This window comes from Acartia tonsa, chromosome 4, assembly GCF_053477335.1.
Source record: "Acartia tonsa isolate MP-2025a chromosome 4, ASM5347733v1, whole genome shotgun sequence".
Lineage (NCBI taxonomy): Eukaryota > Metazoa > Arthropoda > Copepoda > Calanoida > Acartiidae > Acartia > Acartia tonsa.
This window is the reverse complement of record NC_137263.1, coordinates 11453496-11472394: the sequence shown is the minus strand read 5'-3', so window position 1 is coordinate 11472394 and position 18899 is coordinate 11453496. Positions and strand designations below refer to the sequence as shown.

At 33.0% G+C, this 18899-nt stretch overlaps 3 protein-coding genes across 3 annotated transcripts; all 3 read left to right on the top strand.

Annotated features, from left to right (window-relative positions):
- The first annotated feature begins 64 nt into the window (after window positions 1-64).
- On the top strand, window positions 65-1952 carry Ist1 (increased sodium tolerance 1-like protein). The gene has a single exon (XM_080156360.1). The coding sequence runs from the start codon at window positions 368-370 to the stop codon at window positions 1535-1537; it is 1170 nt and encodes a 389-aa protein (XP_080012486.1). The 5' UTR covers window positions 65-367; the 3' UTR covers window positions 1538-1952.
- On the top strand, window positions 1911-14321 carry LOC145316068 (general transcription factor 3C polypeptide 3). The gene is made up of 22 exons (XM_080156359.1): window positions 1911-2036; window positions 2513-2588; window positions 3937-4036; window positions 4265-4316; window positions 4521-4653; window positions 4882-4972; window positions 5359-5486; window positions 5814-5948; window positions 6393-6482; window positions 6886-6986; window positions 7566-7633; window positions 7784-7997; window positions 8640-8752; window positions 8991-9026; window positions 9372-9448; window positions 9857-9944; window positions 10195-10559; window positions 11107-11279; window positions 11685-11786; window positions 12279-12439; window positions 12773-12921; window positions 13322-14321. Exons 1-22 carry the CDS (start codon window positions 1967-1969, stop codon window positions 13536-13538), a joined length of 2739 nt encoding a protein of 912 aa, XP_080012485.1. The 5' UTR covers window positions 1911-1966; the 3' UTR covers window positions 13539-14321.
- LOC145318389 (uncharacterized) lies at window positions 14317-18828 on the top strand. Its single transcript, XM_080159682.1, has 8 exons — window positions 14317-14408; window positions 15401-15497; window positions 15924-16048; window positions 16545-16705; window positions 17019-17136; window positions 17667-17760; window positions 18163-18281; window positions 18672-18828. Exons 1-8 carry the CDS (start codon window positions 14323-14325, stop codon window positions 18826-18828), a joined length of 957 nt encoding a protein of 318 aa, XP_080015808.1. The 5' UTR covers window positions 14317-14322.
- The last annotated feature ends 71 nt before the right edge of the window (window positions 18829-18899 follow it).

Below are 18899 nucleotides of genomic sequence, written 5' to 3'. Positions count from 1 at the left end.
AATTTTGTCTGGCAGCAATAAAAATTACCGCGGCATTTGGGCTACAGAGTAAGCAACATTTCTTATGGAATTTCTTTTTTTTATTATTTTTACTATTAATATTGTTATTATTTTAATAATGAATTTTAGCTGAATATATTTTCTAAAATTACATATGCAAATTAGAGTTTTTGACCAATATAATATGATGAAAATCTTAAATAAAAATTATTGTTAAATATGTTGGGAATCATTTGTATTTGTTTTGAGAGATAATAAACTCTAAAGAATTTAAGATTATGAATCATTCAATTATTCATTTCAAATAAAATTTGATCATTATAATCAACAAGACAAATAATTGCAAGAATATATATAAATAAATAAGATGTTTTCTTCTGGTCCAAATTATAACAAATTGAAAACAAACTTACGCTTGGCCATCAATCGACTTAAACTTCTTGAGAAAAAGAAATCAGAAATGGCATTAAAGTCACGCAAGGAAATTGCTGACTACATCTCGTCTGGAAAAGCTGAGAGAGCAAAGATTCGTGTGGAGCACATTATCAGAGAAGATTATCTCGTTGAGGCAATGGAAATTGTGGAAATGTATTGTGATCTGTTATTGGCCAGGTTTGGACTTATTCAGCAAATGAAAACGCTCGACGATGGCCTTGCTGAAGCTATTAGCAGCTTGATATGGGTAGCTCCGCGGTTGCAGGCTGATGTACAAGAGCTTAAGATTGTTGCTGATCAGTTTGCTGCGAAATATGGAAAGCCTTATGCACAGGCTTGTAAAGAGAATGAGGTTGGAACTGTCTCGGCGAAATTGATGCACAAGCTAAGCGTGCAAGCTCCACCGAAGATAACAGTTGAAAAGTATCTAATTGAGATTTCGAAATACTACAACGTTGATTATGAACCAGATCCCCAGGTTATGACTCAGGACGAGGTTTATGCATCAGATAATCTGATAGATTTGATGCCAAGTGTCCCTACTACGGGAAAGAATGATTTAGATGGCAAAGGTAATGGTGGTGGGGGTGGAGGTGGCTTTGTAGAGCCTATACCAGCTGTTCCTGCTGCTGCTCCGTTCAGCTATCCAGCTGTAAATCAGCCTGGTATTCCTCCGCCACCCGGACAGGCAGCCCCATATCCGCCAGGCCAACCGTCACACCCGATGGGAGGAGCAGTTGGCGGTTATCCCTATTTAAATCAGCAACCATCAAACATTGCTGCACCTCCTCCGTTTCAATACAATATTCCAAACGTCCGTCCAGATTCTCCTAATGATAACATTGAATCCAAGGATATGTTGAACATCAGTGGTGAGAGTGGACCTCCTCCATATGAACCAGAAGACGAAGTGAAAAAGAATATGAATGTGCAAGCTCCACCCCCAGCAACGAATCCAGATTTTCTCGATCTGCCTGACCTGCCCTCGGTTCCTGTTGATACTCCTGTAGGTGGAAATACTCCTGCAAGCAATGACAAAGACGACGATATTGATTTTGATGACCTCACAAAGAGATTTGAGGCATTGAAGAAGAAGAAATAAATAAGTAATTGAATTTATATTCTAAAATTGATTTATCATGTTGAAAGAAATTATATTATCATGAAATTCTACTTTTATCGTGCGAAGAAAAAAGATTGACTTTGATAAATTCAAGCCTTTTAATACATTATTCTCTCTCGATTGTGTTTATAAGCTTACTACTTTTTAAATTTGTTTCATAATTGAATTATTTATATTTGCAGTTGTCATAATTTAACAGATGTGTAACTAAATATTTTCACAATTGATGTTTGTAATATTCTATATTAATTTTACTATAAATATATAATATGCATTATTATAATTATGTGATTCTTAAAAATATGTACTTTATGTTATTTGATAAATCTTATAAGAAATGTAATAAAAATATCTTAATCATGATTATTTAATTTAAATGACTTTCAGAAATAAACGTATTTAGACAAAATGGACACTGGTAATAATTCAGAACTAAATGAAATTATGAATAGGATTTTGGAGGGTGGTATTGAGGCAGGTTAGTGCATGTTTCTGAAATCCACAGCATTAGCTGCTGTCTTTAAGGTGTGGGTTAAAGTATGCCAAACACTGCCTTAAAACTGTACCTTCTGCCACTATGTTAGATGCGAAACGATATAAGCAAATGTTGGTAGAATGCATGGATTTGGTCTTGAATGGTTGGTTCAAACTAGTATTGTCTAAACTTTTCAGCAAACAATTTAATTCTAGAGAAGTGGTAATTTTATTATTTGATAAAAAAACACATTATTGTCTTATCCCTTCAAATCTCGTTAAATTGACAAATCAAGTTAAAATTCTACTTTTTGATTAATGTAATCGTTTATATTATTCAAGGATCTAACCTGTTTTTAAAAAAGGTACCTAAATATTAAAAGTTATTTGAGTAGGGAAAGGTATTTAAAATATGCATATTTTGCCTTTAGATATAATAAATATAAAACTATGCCTACCATTTCGTATGTTTTATTTTAGTAAGTAATAATATTGAGAACACAGAACTAGAATATAACCCTGGACCAGCAAAACAACCAGTATCTAAGAAATCAAGGTTTAAAATTATGAAATCATATTTATTTAGTTTTAACTATCAAAATATTTAACTAAAGAATTGTTTAAAAAATTGTCTATGGGGATACAAAGGGGGGAGGCGGAAGTGACACTTTTTGAAACCAAAACTAAAAGTCAAAGGAACTCAACTAAATAAAAAGTTACAGCTCTGGGATTTGACATGGCAGTTGCTTTAAAGAGGAATAATATGGAACTGAAGAAACGGCGGCGGAACAGCCGCTCCCTCCGAAAACCGCCGTTTCCCGCCGAATTTTTTTCGCCTTTTCTCGCCAAATGCAAATATAATGAACGGCAGGAAAGTGGAAGGCTGATAATTCAGGAGAAGAGAGGTGTGGTTTTACTTAAAGTATGAGGCCTGTCAATATTTGCACTTGACACTTGCAATTTTAATATTGACATGTTTGAAATATTTCAAGTGTCAAGTGAAATATCAGGTAAATTTTTATGAAACAAGGATGACAACATCCATAAAAGCGAAGCACTGAAACGGTAGGACAAACGGACGTAAACACTTGTATAGTTTCAGAACTGAATAATCCTAATATAAATGTATAAGAGTCAAAGCAAAATTGTGAGTAAATTTGTTAAAAAACTGCTTGATACAGGATAATGTTTATGGACATACTTACATTTTTAGGACTTGATTATAGAGTTGCTCCGTTTATTACATTATACTTTGTTGTCCCAGGAATCAATATACCAAAAATCAGATCAATCGGATAATTAGATCACATAAAAATTTGATGTTAAAAAAGTAAAAAAAATCATCATGTTTAAAATGGACGTACGGACATTTTGGTTCTAAATCGTACCTAACTGCTAAAGGAATCACCATGCAAAATTTGAAATCGATAGGACAATTCTAACATGCCTAAATTAACAAAAAAAGCTATCCGTTACGGACGGACGGACGGACCGACCCTAATTATAGAAAAGCCTCGCTTTTAAAAATAGGTATTATCTCAGATGATTGAAAATTATCTAATTTGACGAGAAAAGGCAAAAACAAATTTCGGCGGGAGCAGCGGTTCCACCGCCGTTTCTTCACAATTCCTTATTGTACCTCTATAAAGCAACTGCCATGTCAAATCTCAGAGCTGTAACTCTTTATTTAGTTGAGTTTCTTTGACTTTTAGTTTTGGTTTCAAAAAGTGTCACTTCCGCCCTTTATTCATTATCATAGTAGAACGATGTCTGTCTCACCGTAGCCTATGATGTCGCTAACCGCCCGCCAACCGATTAGGTTGTGCTTTTCAGGGAATATTTGAATTAGTCTTATCGAAATTTCAAACTGTTTTACACATTTTTAAAAATACATAATATTTTAGTGGAGGAGTTTCGTATGTAACAAGTGAGAATAATAGTTTAACTTTCTTTGCCGAAGATTCACAATATTCCAGCGAAGAAGACACACCGGATGCACCACAAGTATTTATTAAGTTTAATTTTACATGATATATAATATTTTTCTTTGCCTAAAGAAATTTTATAAAATGATAGCAATGTGAAGCAACAGAATTTATAACGTCAAAATTCACAAACACGAGATATTTCCCCCTTAGGGACTATATAGGATCGAGCTAGGTCGAAGTTAGTTAGTAATAATTATAATAATATGTACAATGAAAACAGTTTACTAATTTCATTTCTTTTTAGGACATAATCAGTAAAAAGAACGAAGAAAAAGATATTACTGAAAAATATCTTGGTATGTAATTTGGAATAATAGAATTTTTGTGATTGGAAATATTTTAAGCAATATTAAGTAAGAAAGTATTAGGTATATTATATCCTTATAATTTGGAAATACTGAAAAGATATTTAATTTCATTGATATCAAAACATTTACCTACCTACATTTGTTTTTAAAATTATTATTAAAACTTTTCCAAACTTATTCTTTAAATTTTAGCTGGAGAAGTGACCTTTAAAGATTTGATGAGCGAAATGAACATTGGTTCAGAGGGATCCAGTGAAGAGGACTCTTCTGAAGAATCTGAAAAAGATGAAGAATGGCTGCCAAAAGAAAAGACTGATCGGTCAAGGTATTTATTTGGTGAAATGTTAGTATCACATGACAGAGCAATCTGATTATGGAAGCAATAAAAAAATATTTTCGAACCTACTCAGAATAAAAATAAATTCTCGAACCAGAATAAAATACTGCATCTTAGATTTGAATTAGACTCTAATTTGTCCTGCATTATACATCTGTTAAAAAAACTTAATTGTTTCAAAAAGATACATTAATAAACATGTTATTACTGTTTCAGCAGAAAAAATCCGCGAGCAAAACCTGTAATTGAAGACGAATCAGGTGAATCTGGAGACGATCAATTTGCTGCTAAAACACCAAAAGCAAAGGTAGGTACAATGACTGACTTGAGACTAGAGGGGTGCAGTGTACTTTTCCATGGGGGTGCGCGAAGCGCACTTGAAATTTTATTACAGATAAGAAGATGGTTGTATTTTAGTGTTAGTGGGGGGGATACATCCCCTAGGTGTCAATTCATCAATAAAAAGTTTCAAAAGAAGTGTCCTTGAATTGATAAATTGGCTGTATAAGGGAGGTATATAACTATTAACTATACACCCCATTTAAGTTTGAAAGGGTGGTGGATACACCCTCCCTCTACACGCCTCTGCTCTAAAACTAAACTCTACGCTCTAAAATTCAAATAAATAAAAACGTTTAAGAAAAAATTACAAAATATCATTATTACACTTTCTGAGAAAGTGTCCTTTTTTAGAAACCACGTGGGGGTGGGAGAAGGAAGAAACTTGATCCTGCCTTACAAGGTTTGATGGGAGAAGCTCATCTTAGATTTGCCAGGGGTGACACTGAAAATGGAAAGAAAATGTGCTTAGAAATCATCAGGTAAAATTAGGCCAAAACAATTTTAAATGATATTGAATTGCATAAAGTTCGACTTACTTAGAAAGATAGGTACTTTATTAGAAATTTGTAGGACATTTTTACATCCGCAGGAAAGATACACAATCATGAAAAATTAAGAAATTATTCATGGACCTTATTCTGTTATTTAAATAAACGAATACGTTTACTAACCTATTACTACGCTCATTGTTGTCTAATTCATCACATTGACATCATGAATTGTTATAGTCATCTTTTTGTATAGTTAAAATATATTTAATATATCGTGTTTTTTATTTTAAATCATAAATATATTATTTTGAATAGACAAGACCCATCCGCGCCTGAACCTTTCCAAGCACTCGCCAATTTGTATGAGGAAAAGGAGGATCTTGAAAAGGGTCTCCAGTTTGCTCTGATAGCAGCCCAACTGGCACCTCCAGATCCTGATGAATGGTCCAGGTAAACACCTTATTTTCTAACAAAAAAGAGGGAATAATTTCAGAATAAAAATTAAATAAATTTTATATTTCTTCAGTTTAGGAAGTTTAGAGATTTCTCTTAGTTTAGTTATAATAACTTGCTAAACTGCTGTGCATGATTTTAAGGTCACACGCCCTTTAGACAACCAACCCTTTGATTGCACGACCTTTTGTCTGGATGCCCTAACTATGTATGGTATGGAGTTGCGCCTATTTTTGGGCCAAGGCATTCCTCCTACTCTAACTCTTCATGTCGCGTACCTGACACAGCAGCAGTAGAAACCATTTTAACGTCATTGGTTATGACGCTGTGTTGGGTCGAGATTCGAACTTATAACTTTCCCGACAACGTTCAGATGCACTACGTGTACTGTTACGCTACAGTGGAGGGTATTTGATAAAGTTACACTATTGTGTTTGTTAGGTTGGCAGATATGTCCCTTGAACAGCAGGATGTGAAGCAAGCTTGTTTCTGCTACAAGAAAGCTATTGAGAGTGATCCTACAAACGTCAAGTAAGTGTTGATTTTAGTTCTTGTATCTGAAAAACGAACAATCCAAAAAGAAACAAGGATAAAGAAATCCATAGGAGCGAAGATAAGAAAAATTAATGAAGGATGTACAAAGTTTTGAAAATAATAACTACTTTCATACAAATCTTCAAAATAAGTTTTTTAACTATCTATATTTGTGAAATTGTTATTAATTTGACGAGGATCTAGATAGCTGCAATTTAAATATTTTATAATAAAAAATTTATGTGCATTTTAAGAAAGAAAGTACGTTTGAGTTTTTTTTTTGGCTAACCGTATCTAAAATCTTAAGAATTGCGGACTTATTTATAAGTTTGTGTAGAATCCTACGAATTGCGGACCTGATTATAAGTTTGTATCAAAAAAAAAACTTTCATATTTCTAGTTTTTACTTGACACGCTGCAATCTTCTGGAGAAGCTGGGAGAAAAATCCGCCGCACTAAGATGCTACAGGAAAATGCTGGCTAATCTAAAACCTGATCAGGAATTGAAATGTCTTAAAAAAGCTTTACAACTTGGAAATACTAATTTAACTTTTAAGGTTGTCGGACAAAGGTCCAGTAATGTAAGAGATATAATGCAATGAAAGAGTTCCGCACTTACTGGGAATTAAGGTTTATTTGGGTGTCCTAAACTAAGCCACTAAACTTTAATTATTCTTATAATTGTTTTAAATGTAAAATTTAAAAGTTACCAAATATATCTCAAAACATTGCACAAAACTCCTAAAAGTAATCTTAAACCTGGCCATGATTTACAATTCAAACTAGTATATTATACAGGGATCTTAAGGGACGAGACAATGGATGATAAATTTATATGCGCCCCATAAAAAATACCCTTTCTATAGATTTAAATTATTCGTTTTTGGATACTGCAAATTCAATCAAGATTTGAAATTTTAAAGCTATTGACATAGAGAGCAGGCTCTAAAACTTTGGTACGCGTGTTATTTACTGTCGTCCAATGTCACCTCCCCACCCCCCTGAGTATATAAGATAAAACTTTATAAAAATACTAGAATTATTTACAAGTATATTTCATGACATACTGTTTATCTAAGGGAGAGGATTTCTTATTTGCTACCAGAGAGGCTGCAAGGTTGCTTCACGAAAAAGACCAACTACCACAAGTAATATTTTTAAATTGTCATTTATGTGTAATAGTAATTTGGTTTGATCTCCTATAATGCTGTATCTTGTAACTTTTCGGAGGGGGGGGGGGGGGCTCCATTTGTGAGATCTTTGCTACAAATGTCATACATATTTTTATTTTATTTTAGGCACAAGTTTTATTTGACGATGCATTTGAAAGATTTTCTGAGTTGATATCAGATGAAGATGTCAACCTATTTCTGGAACTGTTGATTATTCTGGAGAAATATAATGACGGGCTGCTGATATGCTGTAAATATGCCAATGTTTCCTTTGATTGTAAGAGTGAAACGGATAATATTGACACGCTGGAGCCGGAAAGTCAGCTTGAGGCTTTTAGCAGTAAGTTTTTTTTTTCTGGGGTCCGTCCAATCTCCATTAGTTAAATATAGTAATATCCCAGCTGTAACCAACAGCTGAATTAATTCGAAAAAATATTCGGGAATAGTCCCTTTTGTGACATCGCACCTTAAGGGGCGATTTGTCGTATTTTTAAAATGGCTTTTTATGGGTTATTTTAGGTTAGGTTAGGTTATATTGGGTTAGGTGATTGCCCCACAGGGTTAGGTAATTGGCCCCGCAGGGTTAGAGCCCCCCGCAGGGGGTAGAAATAAGATAAAACCTACTGTGAAAAATACGAAGAATCGCCCCTTAAGGTGCGATGTCACGAAAGGGACTATACCCAAATATTCTTGTAAAGGTGTCGTGATTTTGAGTAATTTTGTGAGATAAAGCGTAGTGGTAATGACGAACTTTTTATCTTGCTCTTAGATATCATTTTTAAAAGCGAAGCTTTTATATAATTATGATATGTCCGTTCGTAAAGGATAGCTCTTGTTGTAAATTTTTGCATGTTAGAATTGTCCTATCGAGCTCTAACATTTGTTTTATTATTAGAGCAACTACATGTTAATGTTAGCTTTTCATTCATGATCGTCATCACTTCCAGCAAATTATTGTATATTAATAGGAAACGTGTTTTAGATGTAGTAGTACCTGAAGAGCTAACAGCTGAAATCAGATGCAAGCTTGCTATAATTCTTATCAACCTGAACGCTAGGCACCTCTGCACTGATCTGCTGGAACAGTTCATTGAGGTATTTAGGATTTTTAAAATTAATCAAATTTTTAAGTTTAGTCCAAGAAAAATATTTTAGTACCGAAGCTTAAATTAAATTTGATTATCTTGGCTACTCTAGGCAGCCTTTTCGGGGAAGATCCCCCGTTCCAGGGCATCCTTTTCGTGATTTTATCATCCTTCTTTCTCTTTCTATTTTTTCCTCTTTTTATGACCACTGAACATCTTCTCTAAAACCAACTTATAATTATTATTAGGCTGACCCAGATGATTTTGGTGATCTTACAATTGAGGTGTTGAATGTTCATATAAAACATTTTTAAAGGCGAAGCTTTTCTATAATTAGGTTCTGTCCATCCAGGACAGTTAGCTGTTTTCGTTAATTTAAACAGAATAGAATTGTCCTATCGATTTTAAATTTTGCATTATGTTTCCTAAAATAATAAGGTACGATTTAGAAAGCGTAGCTACTCTATTACTAGCAGGTTAGTACGTCCATTTAAAACATATTGATTTTTTACTTATTTGACATTTTATTACAATTTTGTTTAGACTTGTCATTAATATTCTGCTTATTCAGTTATGACATTCTGTCATTAAGTAAAAACTATGAATAGATATGAACTTAAACTTACAAGATTGCCGAGGCGTTGATGAAGAATAAATTTTTTGAAGATGCAGTGCAGTTTTTCCACAAGTTAGTACAGAGTCAAAGGTATAATCATTTTGAAATATCCCATTCTATAATAGAAAAATAGACAATTAAATCAACATATATAGGTATATTCCCAAGAATTTAAATATAATTGAATTAATGACTCACTTTATGTAATTTTTCCCACAGAACCCCCATCCATCCAATTCTTTTTTTTTCTTCTAAATATGACAAACTAACTCCTGTTAGGGGGCTCTAAACCTGCAGGGCCCAAAACCTACGGGGCTCATATAGACTTTACTTAACCAGACTAAAAAACAAGCATCAAAACAACGTTTTTATCTAGAATGGTTCGTTTCTGGTCACTTTTTCAGTCAGTCTTGGGCTTCAGAGGAAAGATCCTAGCTGCAATTCAAATTAACAACAATCTTTGTAAAGATTTTTCTATTAAAAACAAAAACTATTTAGGTATAATCAGGCTGCAGTCTGGCTGCAGTATGCTGAATGCCTCTACGGTTCTAACGATCTGGAACGTTCTGAACAAGCATTTCAACAGGTTAATTAGCTAGGGATTCGCTCTCCCTTTTTTGAGGATGCAAATTTCTCGGCTGGGCCGGTGTGTCACCTCCTTTACCTGAAAACAGCTACGACAGGACCATGGCATATTCCCTAAGATGCACAACCTTATCGGTTCAGCGGTTACTTAGATCTTAATCTTTGTATAGGCAAATGCATCTAATTTCTTTGTAGTACAGATAGTATTAATTTCTTTTTACAATAAAAATGAAAATAGTTATAATTTTCAGGTTGTTGAAATGGCCCCTCATCATTACAACGCCCGCCTACAGTTAAGCAAAATAATGCGGAGCCTGGGCCGTCCCGAGGACGCTCTGAAGGCACTAGCACAGGACGAATCGGAAGAAATGTTGAATCCCCATCTTCTCTACAATAGATGTAAACTCCTTTTGGAAGAAAAAAGACACAGAGAATTTCTTGAAAAAGCTAAATTATTGTTTTCCCGACATTTTGTAAATATTCGAAACAAAGAGGAGCTGCATGCAATATCTTCAGCAAAAAGAATTTCGTGTAAGAACAAAGCCCTGACTGAGGTGCGAAATTTCAGGCGGGAACCTCTTACTGAGACAGAGGCTGCAGAGTTTGAACAATCCAGGTTAGAGTAATAATATTTTAAAAATAGATTTATTACACCAGATTTTTATGCACTCTTATAAATTGAAACATGCAGTTGGCTAAAATTACGATCCACCCCCGTTACCACATCCCCTCCCTTCCTACTGGAGAAACGAACTGACCAATGAATGATTTCCATGTTAGCAACCTAAATTGACAACAATTTTTCCCGTGATATTATTGTAAACTTAACACTCGTCAAAAAAACAGATACGCACATTTGATAGAAACAAAGCATTTGATATTTTTAAAATTATTTATATAAAATAGATTTTTTTGTCTCAAAGACTCAAGGAGGGAAGGGAAAAATTGAAAAATTATTTTGTTTATCATCACTGAGAGGTAAATTTATTTTCCACAAATAAATTTAAACTACAGATAGGTATGATAATTTTGGTTATTATTTTTGGAAGTTATATTGATTTTTCATCTATCGTCCAATCACCAATCCCTGCTTAGACTTCTAAATTCTTTTCCATTTATACATGTGTATTTAGGATGATAAACATATCATAGTAATTTTTCAGTGACGATGTAAATATCCACGATGAGTTTAATCTGTTCTTGTCTGCTTGTGACCTTCTATTCGAGCTGGAGGAATATGAAGAACTTCAACGTCTAGTATTCTCAGCCCTCGGCTCCCCAATATTTGCCAGAAATCAACAAATTTTTAAAGAATGTGAATTTTTGTGTTTGTTAGGTAAGATTTTTTTCGTTTCTACTCTATTGATTGTTTCCTTATTTTGATATCTCGATATTTCTCTGTTCCTCTAATATATTTCTTATTCCCCCTCAAGGTATGTTCTTACGTAAGCTTTAGCGTTTCCAAAATCTTCGCCATTATTGGAAAAGATCGTCCTTGTAAATAATCGAGTATATTTATTTATTGTATAAGAAAGAAAACAAACTTTGAAGTTAATTTTCTATCCCCACACTTTACTATTCTAGACTTTCCCTCACAACATTTAAAGGAGACCATTTATAGTTCAGACTAATGTAAAACTAATGAAGTAGTCATCTTAGTGAAGCCGTTTTAGAGATCTTACGTAATACATACACAATACACATACAAACATCTCAATAATTTTTAAAACAAATATTTAAGGTTCCTTTTTCAATGGTGACTCTTACCATGCCTACAATTGTGTGAGGGACCTTGTTCTGAAGGATATTAAGAATCATGCTATTTGGAATATGTTCAATGTGGGTAAGTTTGGTAATAAGGAAGTGGTCATTATTGTAGATAACAAGGTTAATGTATTAGGTACACCTAAATCTTTATATTAAGCATCCTAAAAACAGGAATTACGAGAATAAAAAAACAAAGATAATATTTAACACCAAATAAAACGCATATTTTTGTAGTAAAGAAAGTATATGTAAGAAATGTCAACAGAGCAGTAAATGATGGAGTTGACGGAAATGTCTCATTAATAGAAAGTTTCATATGAATTTTTAGCTTTACAGGATGTTAGATAGTGTACTTTACACCTTGTTTCTGAGATTTTTTTAATAATTACCCTTCACTTCATTAGACTAAGTTAATTATATTTATCAGACCATATGATTGGCCATTTTTATCTAAAAAGACAAAAGTAAAGATATTGATGATGGTCCAGTCTCTATCAATATCTATGTTATTTTGTAAATTTGCAGAAAAAAGTTTTTTTTTACAATTTTAACCTAATGTTTTCTTTAGTTATTATGAGAGCTGACGATGTACGACATAACCGGTTTTTAATGCGATTAATGTCAAGAAATCCTGATATCCATGCACTTGGAATTCTTAATGGTCATAATTGTCTGGTTGCTGGAACATATAAATATTCCTTGGGGGAATATATATCAGCTTTTAAACAGGTAGAAACTATGCATCATTAAATATCTGGGGCATATACAATTTATTCAATGATCATAAAAGGGTAAATTTTTCTGCATATTTTCCGTAAAGGTGTGTTATCTAAGACTTTAAAATTGTCCGAGAGATGGAAAAAAATCGGTGGGATATAGCGGTTTTCGGCGGCATTTCTTTACAGTTCCTTTTACCCCACACAAGATTTTATCTAGTTACTCTTGTTTTAAAACATATTTCTATGTGTATCTTTAGATTCTAGTAAATATATTTTAAGGCATTTTAAATGAAAATTGTTTGGATAAATATATAACTAAAATATGTTTTGAATTTAAATTTAGGATAGCTCGAACCCATTAGTTGCACTAATGTTGGGCCTAACATTCTGTCACATGGCTTGTCAAAAGTTCAGTGCCAAGAAGCACAGTCTTGTGGTGCAGGCCTGTGCTTTCCTCAACACATACAAGGAGCTCCGTGGAGAGTGTCAGGAATGGTTTCATTCATTATTGACCTGGATCTGTAGCGCATCCGCTCGTTATTGGGAAGGTGATAGGTTCCAATCTCGGTCTTATACCGCGTAATGACTAAAGACGTTTTGCTGCAATGTCAGGTGGGCGACATAAATGTTAGAGTAGAGGGAATATCTTGGCCCAAAACAAGCGCAACTCAATATCATGCAATGTTAGAACTTCTAGACAAGGGTTTTTATGTCTGCAGACTAAATGACTGTTATCTTTTTAAAATTTCAAATGTAATAAGTTTTTATGAAAAATTAATCTTTTTTAATAGGTATTAATCTTAAACTAACTAAAAAGAATTCTAAAATTAAACAGAACTTCATGGCTGTTATAATAAAAAAGTTATATGAATATATCCATTACATAACAGGAGGTTTACTACAACCTTGGAAGAACCATGCACCAGTTAAACCTGCTACCTGCTGCTCTATTCTATTACAAGAAAGCTATTAACCTTGGACCCTCTGTTGATAATGATGAAATATTTGACTTAAAAGCAGAGATTGCTTACAACATATCCTTAATTTATCAAGGATCTGGCAATCAAGATCTTGCAAGGTTTTATACTGAAAAGTATATTGTTATTTAAGCTTTTGATTTATATAGAAAAGTAAGGGAGTTAGAAACAGCAGCATTATTAATATTCGAATATTCATTTTGAGGTGTAAGCTGATAATAATCAAATTATGAGCTCTCTTTTTAAGCTTAAATCCTATCTTCTGTGATTTTTGATAAGTTTTTAAGGTGACATTTTTAGAAACCTAGTATTTACATTATTTATAGAACTAGGAATGGAATAATTCCACCTTTATCATATATTTTTTCATTAAATACATAGAATTAAGATGTATGTTTCAGTTTACTCTATTGTGATAATTTTTGTAAATTAATCAATTTCATTGATTATGCATTTTTGTCAAGTTGTATACTTACATATAGCATCAAACACTTTGTCAAAGTCTTAATTACAATAATTGAGCTGAAATAATATTTAAGTTACCTACTAAATAAAGACACTGTACATGACACTCTAATGATATTTATTTATTGTTTGAATTTGCTCGAAGTTTTTTGTATTTATTCCAGTGATCTAAAGGGAGAAGACAGTGGCCGATAAATTGATGTATATCCCCAATGATGATAAACAAAATTACACCTTCTGCAGATTAAGATTAGTGGTTGAAACGTTCAGACACCCACTTAATAAACCAATCAATCAAAATTCAAGTCCCCAGAGTTGTTAAGCAAACTAATAAGAAAATGTCAATTTAAAACTTTGGGGACTTGTGTAATAAAAGCCCAATGTCTACTCCCTTCACTGGACTTTGGCTTATCTTGAAGACTCTTTCGTAACTGATCTCCTTTCAGATAATATGGAGGATGAAGATGAGAAAGTTTTTATGTTTGCTGGGTATACTAGCCAACAACTTCTACTAGAAAAGCAACAGCTCATAGAAAAGTAATTTCATTATATCCTTAAATTCATCTATGACAAACATAAAATAGCATAAAGACGTATTTTTCTGTTCCACAGCTTCTCTATAACAAGTGTTTATGCGTTCGTCCGTCCAAGTGAGTTAAAAAGACATTACACAATTAGCACTTCATATCTTTAATTCTATATCATTCAAATGTTGTGTTGGAACAATCCGGATGCTAAAAGGACATAACATCAGGGAGTAAGGGAGGGGACAATGGGCAATTAATTCAATTTAAGAGTTTTTGAAGAAAGGCCATGAAAACCAGAATAATCCCGAAAATATGGTGGAAATTGTAAAGTGATTGTTGATTAAATCTAGAAAACCATAAACTAAGAAAAAAGTTCCAAGAAAAAAAGCAATCATTTGAAAATAAGATTACCAGTATTACAGACTGACATAACCATTCTGTAATTAATTACTAGAAATATCTCCCTGGATCTTTTCAGATGACAGGGAAAGAGAAAAGAGATTTAGGGGCAAGTGATGTGAACACGGAAAAAAGGGCAGGCAGGCGTGTAGCTGTATGGGCAAGTATATGACCCGCACGCCTTCCTGCCCCTTTTTATCCTGTTTATTTCCCCCACCTCCCTTCTCCATTTCCCTTACTCGTCTACTTTTAAAAATGAGGTGGGGATGAAGGGATTGAAATATAGTATGGGAGGGGAGCCGTGTATTTATATTTGAACTACTCTCTGTCTGCAAAACTATATATATTCAAAACTAACATAGCGAGTAACGGCATTTCTAGCGCAAGTCCCCAAACTCAGTCAGAAACTGCTAAATTCTTGCACATTCCCTTTAAGCCAGTCCCCAAAGTCTGAGACTCCTAAAGATTGAATATTCGATCCATTGTCCCCTCCCTTACTCCCTGACATAACATAATTATCGACCAGAGCTCTCCGTCACAGACTGATTAAACGGACATACGTTTTGTAAAAGTTTCACTTCATAACAATACATCAAATTTTAGAATAGAAAGGCTTGGGGGAGAAATTGATGATTCCCCACAATGGAATATGAACTGTACCCATGTTATTGCTCACAGATACGAAAATTTCAATGCCAAGGTACATTGTAAAGCAGTGAAGCTAACTTACATTTTATCCGTCGGCCTGACGGATATTTAAATGACAAAATAAAATTTTTACTTTAAAGAATCTATTTTAAAAAAACGATTATTTCATTTACATAAACTTCTTAATGATTTACTATTGGGTTTTTATTGTTAGTACTTATGCAAAATAAGTCCTTCGGCTTATAACTTTATTTTAATTCTGAGCTAATATTCAAATGATGAATTAAATTAACATTTTCATTCTATAAAAAAACGTTTAGGTATTTCATATACACAAATTTTAAAATGATTCTTCACTGAGAGGTTATTCCACCAATGCAAAAAATATATTAACTGTATTCTTTTGTTAAAAAAAGTACGTTAGAGTACGTATATAATGTTTATACATCATTTAATCTAAAAACATTTTAATTTGCAGGTTCTTGCTTGTTTGGCTAGTGGAGGGTGGGTTGTTACCAAAAGATATGTAGAGAGAAGTTACAAGAATGGCACATGGTTCCCTACTAGGCCATTTATCTGTAATGAAGCAGTCAGAATACATAGGTACAATCAAGTAATACTAAATAGTAATCTTTTGTTTGTCCATTAAGATCTCGACTACCACTGAACCACCAACTGAGATTTCCATTGCAGGTTCCATTGCTTCATATATGTAGATTGTAGGTCCTGAGATTGTTATAGACTATTTTTTTTTTGTAATTTTTGTTTTTTTAAATGCATTACATTACAAGTAGCTTAGTGTAGTTACTTTAAACCAAAGCTCGTCTGAACTAAGCAATAGTATTTCCTTTCATAGATGATGGATTGAAACAGTTAAAGTAGCTGGAAAATGGACGAATCATCATCTAAAATTTAAGCTGTTTATCTTAAATAGCAGCCTAGAGAATCGCATATCTCTCTAGCGACTAGAAAAAGTTAATTATAGTTTAGCTTTGCTATTAATAAAATAACAAATAATATGTGCAATAAAAAGAAATATAGCTATTGAAAAGTCGTACCTCCAGGTGTTTAAAACTAATAAAATGTTCCAATTTACTAGAGAACTGAAACAAGAGAACGGCGGCTGTTTCAAAGATATGAAGGTTCTCTTCATGCTGGACTCTGAACCTCGTGTAAAGGCGTATACAGATGTTGTTTTGGCGGGTGGTGGAACTGTCATTCAGAATAAAACATTCAAAGATCTAATCAAGAACGTTCCAGGTATGGAGTCGTTCTATGCATTTTTTTTTTAAATTGTTTTTATACCTATGCATTATGTTTTGTTGAAAAATTTGCAAAATTGGTTTACATTTTTGAGATATAACAGTATTTTTACGTTTGTGAACATAAGACCTTTGTCTAAATTTCACAAATTACAAAAAATCTCATTGTATATAGTCTTATTGTTTATTTGTGAAATTAATTACATATCAAAAGAAAAGTATTTTAATGCATTATTCAGTTTGGCAATAACAAATATTATTGGACGAAATAATTGGCTGCAAAATATTAAGATTATTTTTTATTGTTTTAGGAGTAGATGAAATAACCCACATTGTTGTTGATCCTTATATCTTGAGTAATGTGGACCCCAAAAATAAAGACTTTTTGACTTTTAAAAGGATTTGGTCAGAAAGAGGGGTTAATATCAGGAAAAGATAAAATTTTAAATAATGTAAAATATTTTTAGATTCTTTTTTGATGAGTTAATCATGGTCATTTTTGTCCATTTAAACGTAACATTTTCAACAAACCAAATAGACTTTATGTTTAGCTAATGCGATTTTCTTATTCTGTTTTTCAATACATAATATATTTTTTCGTTTAAATAATCTATAATACAAAGTAGTTCTTCAAGGAATATACCTACTGGTCCTGTGATGGTTTTAAGCTATTTTCTTGGGAGGTGGGACACTCCAACCCCCCAAAAAATGAAAATGCCCCATCAAAAAAAAACTTTTTAAAACTAAAATTAAAAAATGGGGGTCGATTACCCCCACCCCCCCAAAAAAAAAGTCCCCCCCCCCCCTTCAGATTTTTTTTTATTTTTCTTATAAAATTTAAATAACACAAAAATAGGTTTATCAAACCTCTTGGGGCAAAGCCCCTAGAGGCTAGGGGCGAAGCCGCTAGTAATATAAAAAAAAGTATCAAAAGTTTAAAGTTTTCTTTGATGATACAGAGGCCGCTTTATCTACTACAGATATTTCTTTGACTATCTACGTTGGCCAGAGGAACAAAAGACACCACGTGATTACTGTCTATTTGATCAAAAGGTGATATCTTATACGTCCCTTTTTGCTTAAAAAGTGCAAGAACTCCTTCTATTTTTTATCATATTCGAGTTTAATGTTAATAGTCACCCCTTTGAGTATAAGGGCCAGACTATGAATTGTATACCTACTCTAAAAAAAAACCTTTATGGAAATGAATCTCACTTAATCACCACCACCACCCCTCTCCCCCGTCTCAATCGCCTCCCTTAAACTGCAATTGATTGGTGGCTTTTAATTGTCGGACGGAACGGGTGGGGGTATTTCATTTCTAAAACAGAACACATATTGATATTCAATTTTTTTTTCTGAAATAATTTATTTTAATCTACTAAAGGAGAAATTTTATTTAAGTTTGAAAATCTAATTTACTACTGGAACATTAAATCTTTACCTGAATTTTAGGTTGTTTCAATGGCTATAGAAAAAGGCGATTTTAGACGTCCCAGCAATAATGACACCACAGAAAGTGCCAATAAAACTAATAATTCTGATGCAAATAGTTTATCTTCTAATTCAACCAGGCAAAAATGATAAATTTTTTATTATTCAAGCTACTTTATAATTCGAAATGTCAGTCTGTATATTAGACACTTTTTGTGAGAAACGTGATTTTCTCGGCAACTATTCAGAATATGCGGATAAAATGTTTAATCAACATACCCGTCATTATGGGGCTTATTTAAGTATTAAACAGAAATGGCGAAAAAATGGTTAAAGATTAAAGTAGCTTTTTAGTATCTTTTTTAAATTTTGGAGAAACGTAATATTCTCGGCTTAATTGTTAAGATAAATCGCTGAAAATTTTTAGATATCTTGTAAAAATTCCAGAACTTTATACCCGCTATGGCTGTACTCGAACGCTACTTAAACTGCGGTTTTCAAATTTTATAAAGAAAAATATCATTCTCTAGGACACCTCCGACGTCTAGAAACTGTGAAACCCTAAATCAAACTAAAAATCCATCTGTAAATGGCAATTGCGATAAGATATCAAATGAGAAAAGAAAAGAATCAATTGAAGAACCTCAACCAGGAAAAAAGATTAGATTCTATACCAGAATTAATTAAAATATATTTTGCGAAATTCCTTTTATCGCCATTGTAAATCGTCCATTAACCCCCCCCCCCCCCCCCTCCCA

Coding starts and splice junctions, on each gene's coding strand:
- Ist1 (XM_080156360.1), top strand. CDS start 368: ATGTTTTCTTCTGGTCCAAATTATAACAAATTGAAAACAAACTTACGC.
- LOC145318389 (XM_080159682.1), top strand. CDS start 14,323: ATGGAGGATGAAGATGAGAAAGTTTTTATGTTTGCTGGGTATACTAGC. Junction 14,409..15,400: donor AAGCAACAGCTCATAGAAAA/GTAATTTCATTA, acceptor ATCAAATTTTAG/AATAGAAAGGCTTGGGGGAG. Junction 16,049..16,544: donor GAAGCAGTCAGAATACATAG/GTACAATCAAGT, acceptor CCAATTTACTAG/AGAACTGAAACAAGAGAACG.
- LOC145316068 (XM_080156359.1), top strand. CDS start 1,967: ATGGACACTGGTAATAATTCAGAACTAAATGAAATTATGAATAGGATT. Junction 5,949..6,392: donor GATCCTGATGAATGGTCCAG/GTAAACACCTTA, acceptor TGTGTTTGTTAG/GTTGGCAGATATGTCCCTTG. Junction 10,560..11,106: donor GCAGAGTTTGAACAATCCAG/GTTAGAGTAATA, acceptor GTAATTTTTCAG/TGACGATGTAAATATCCACG.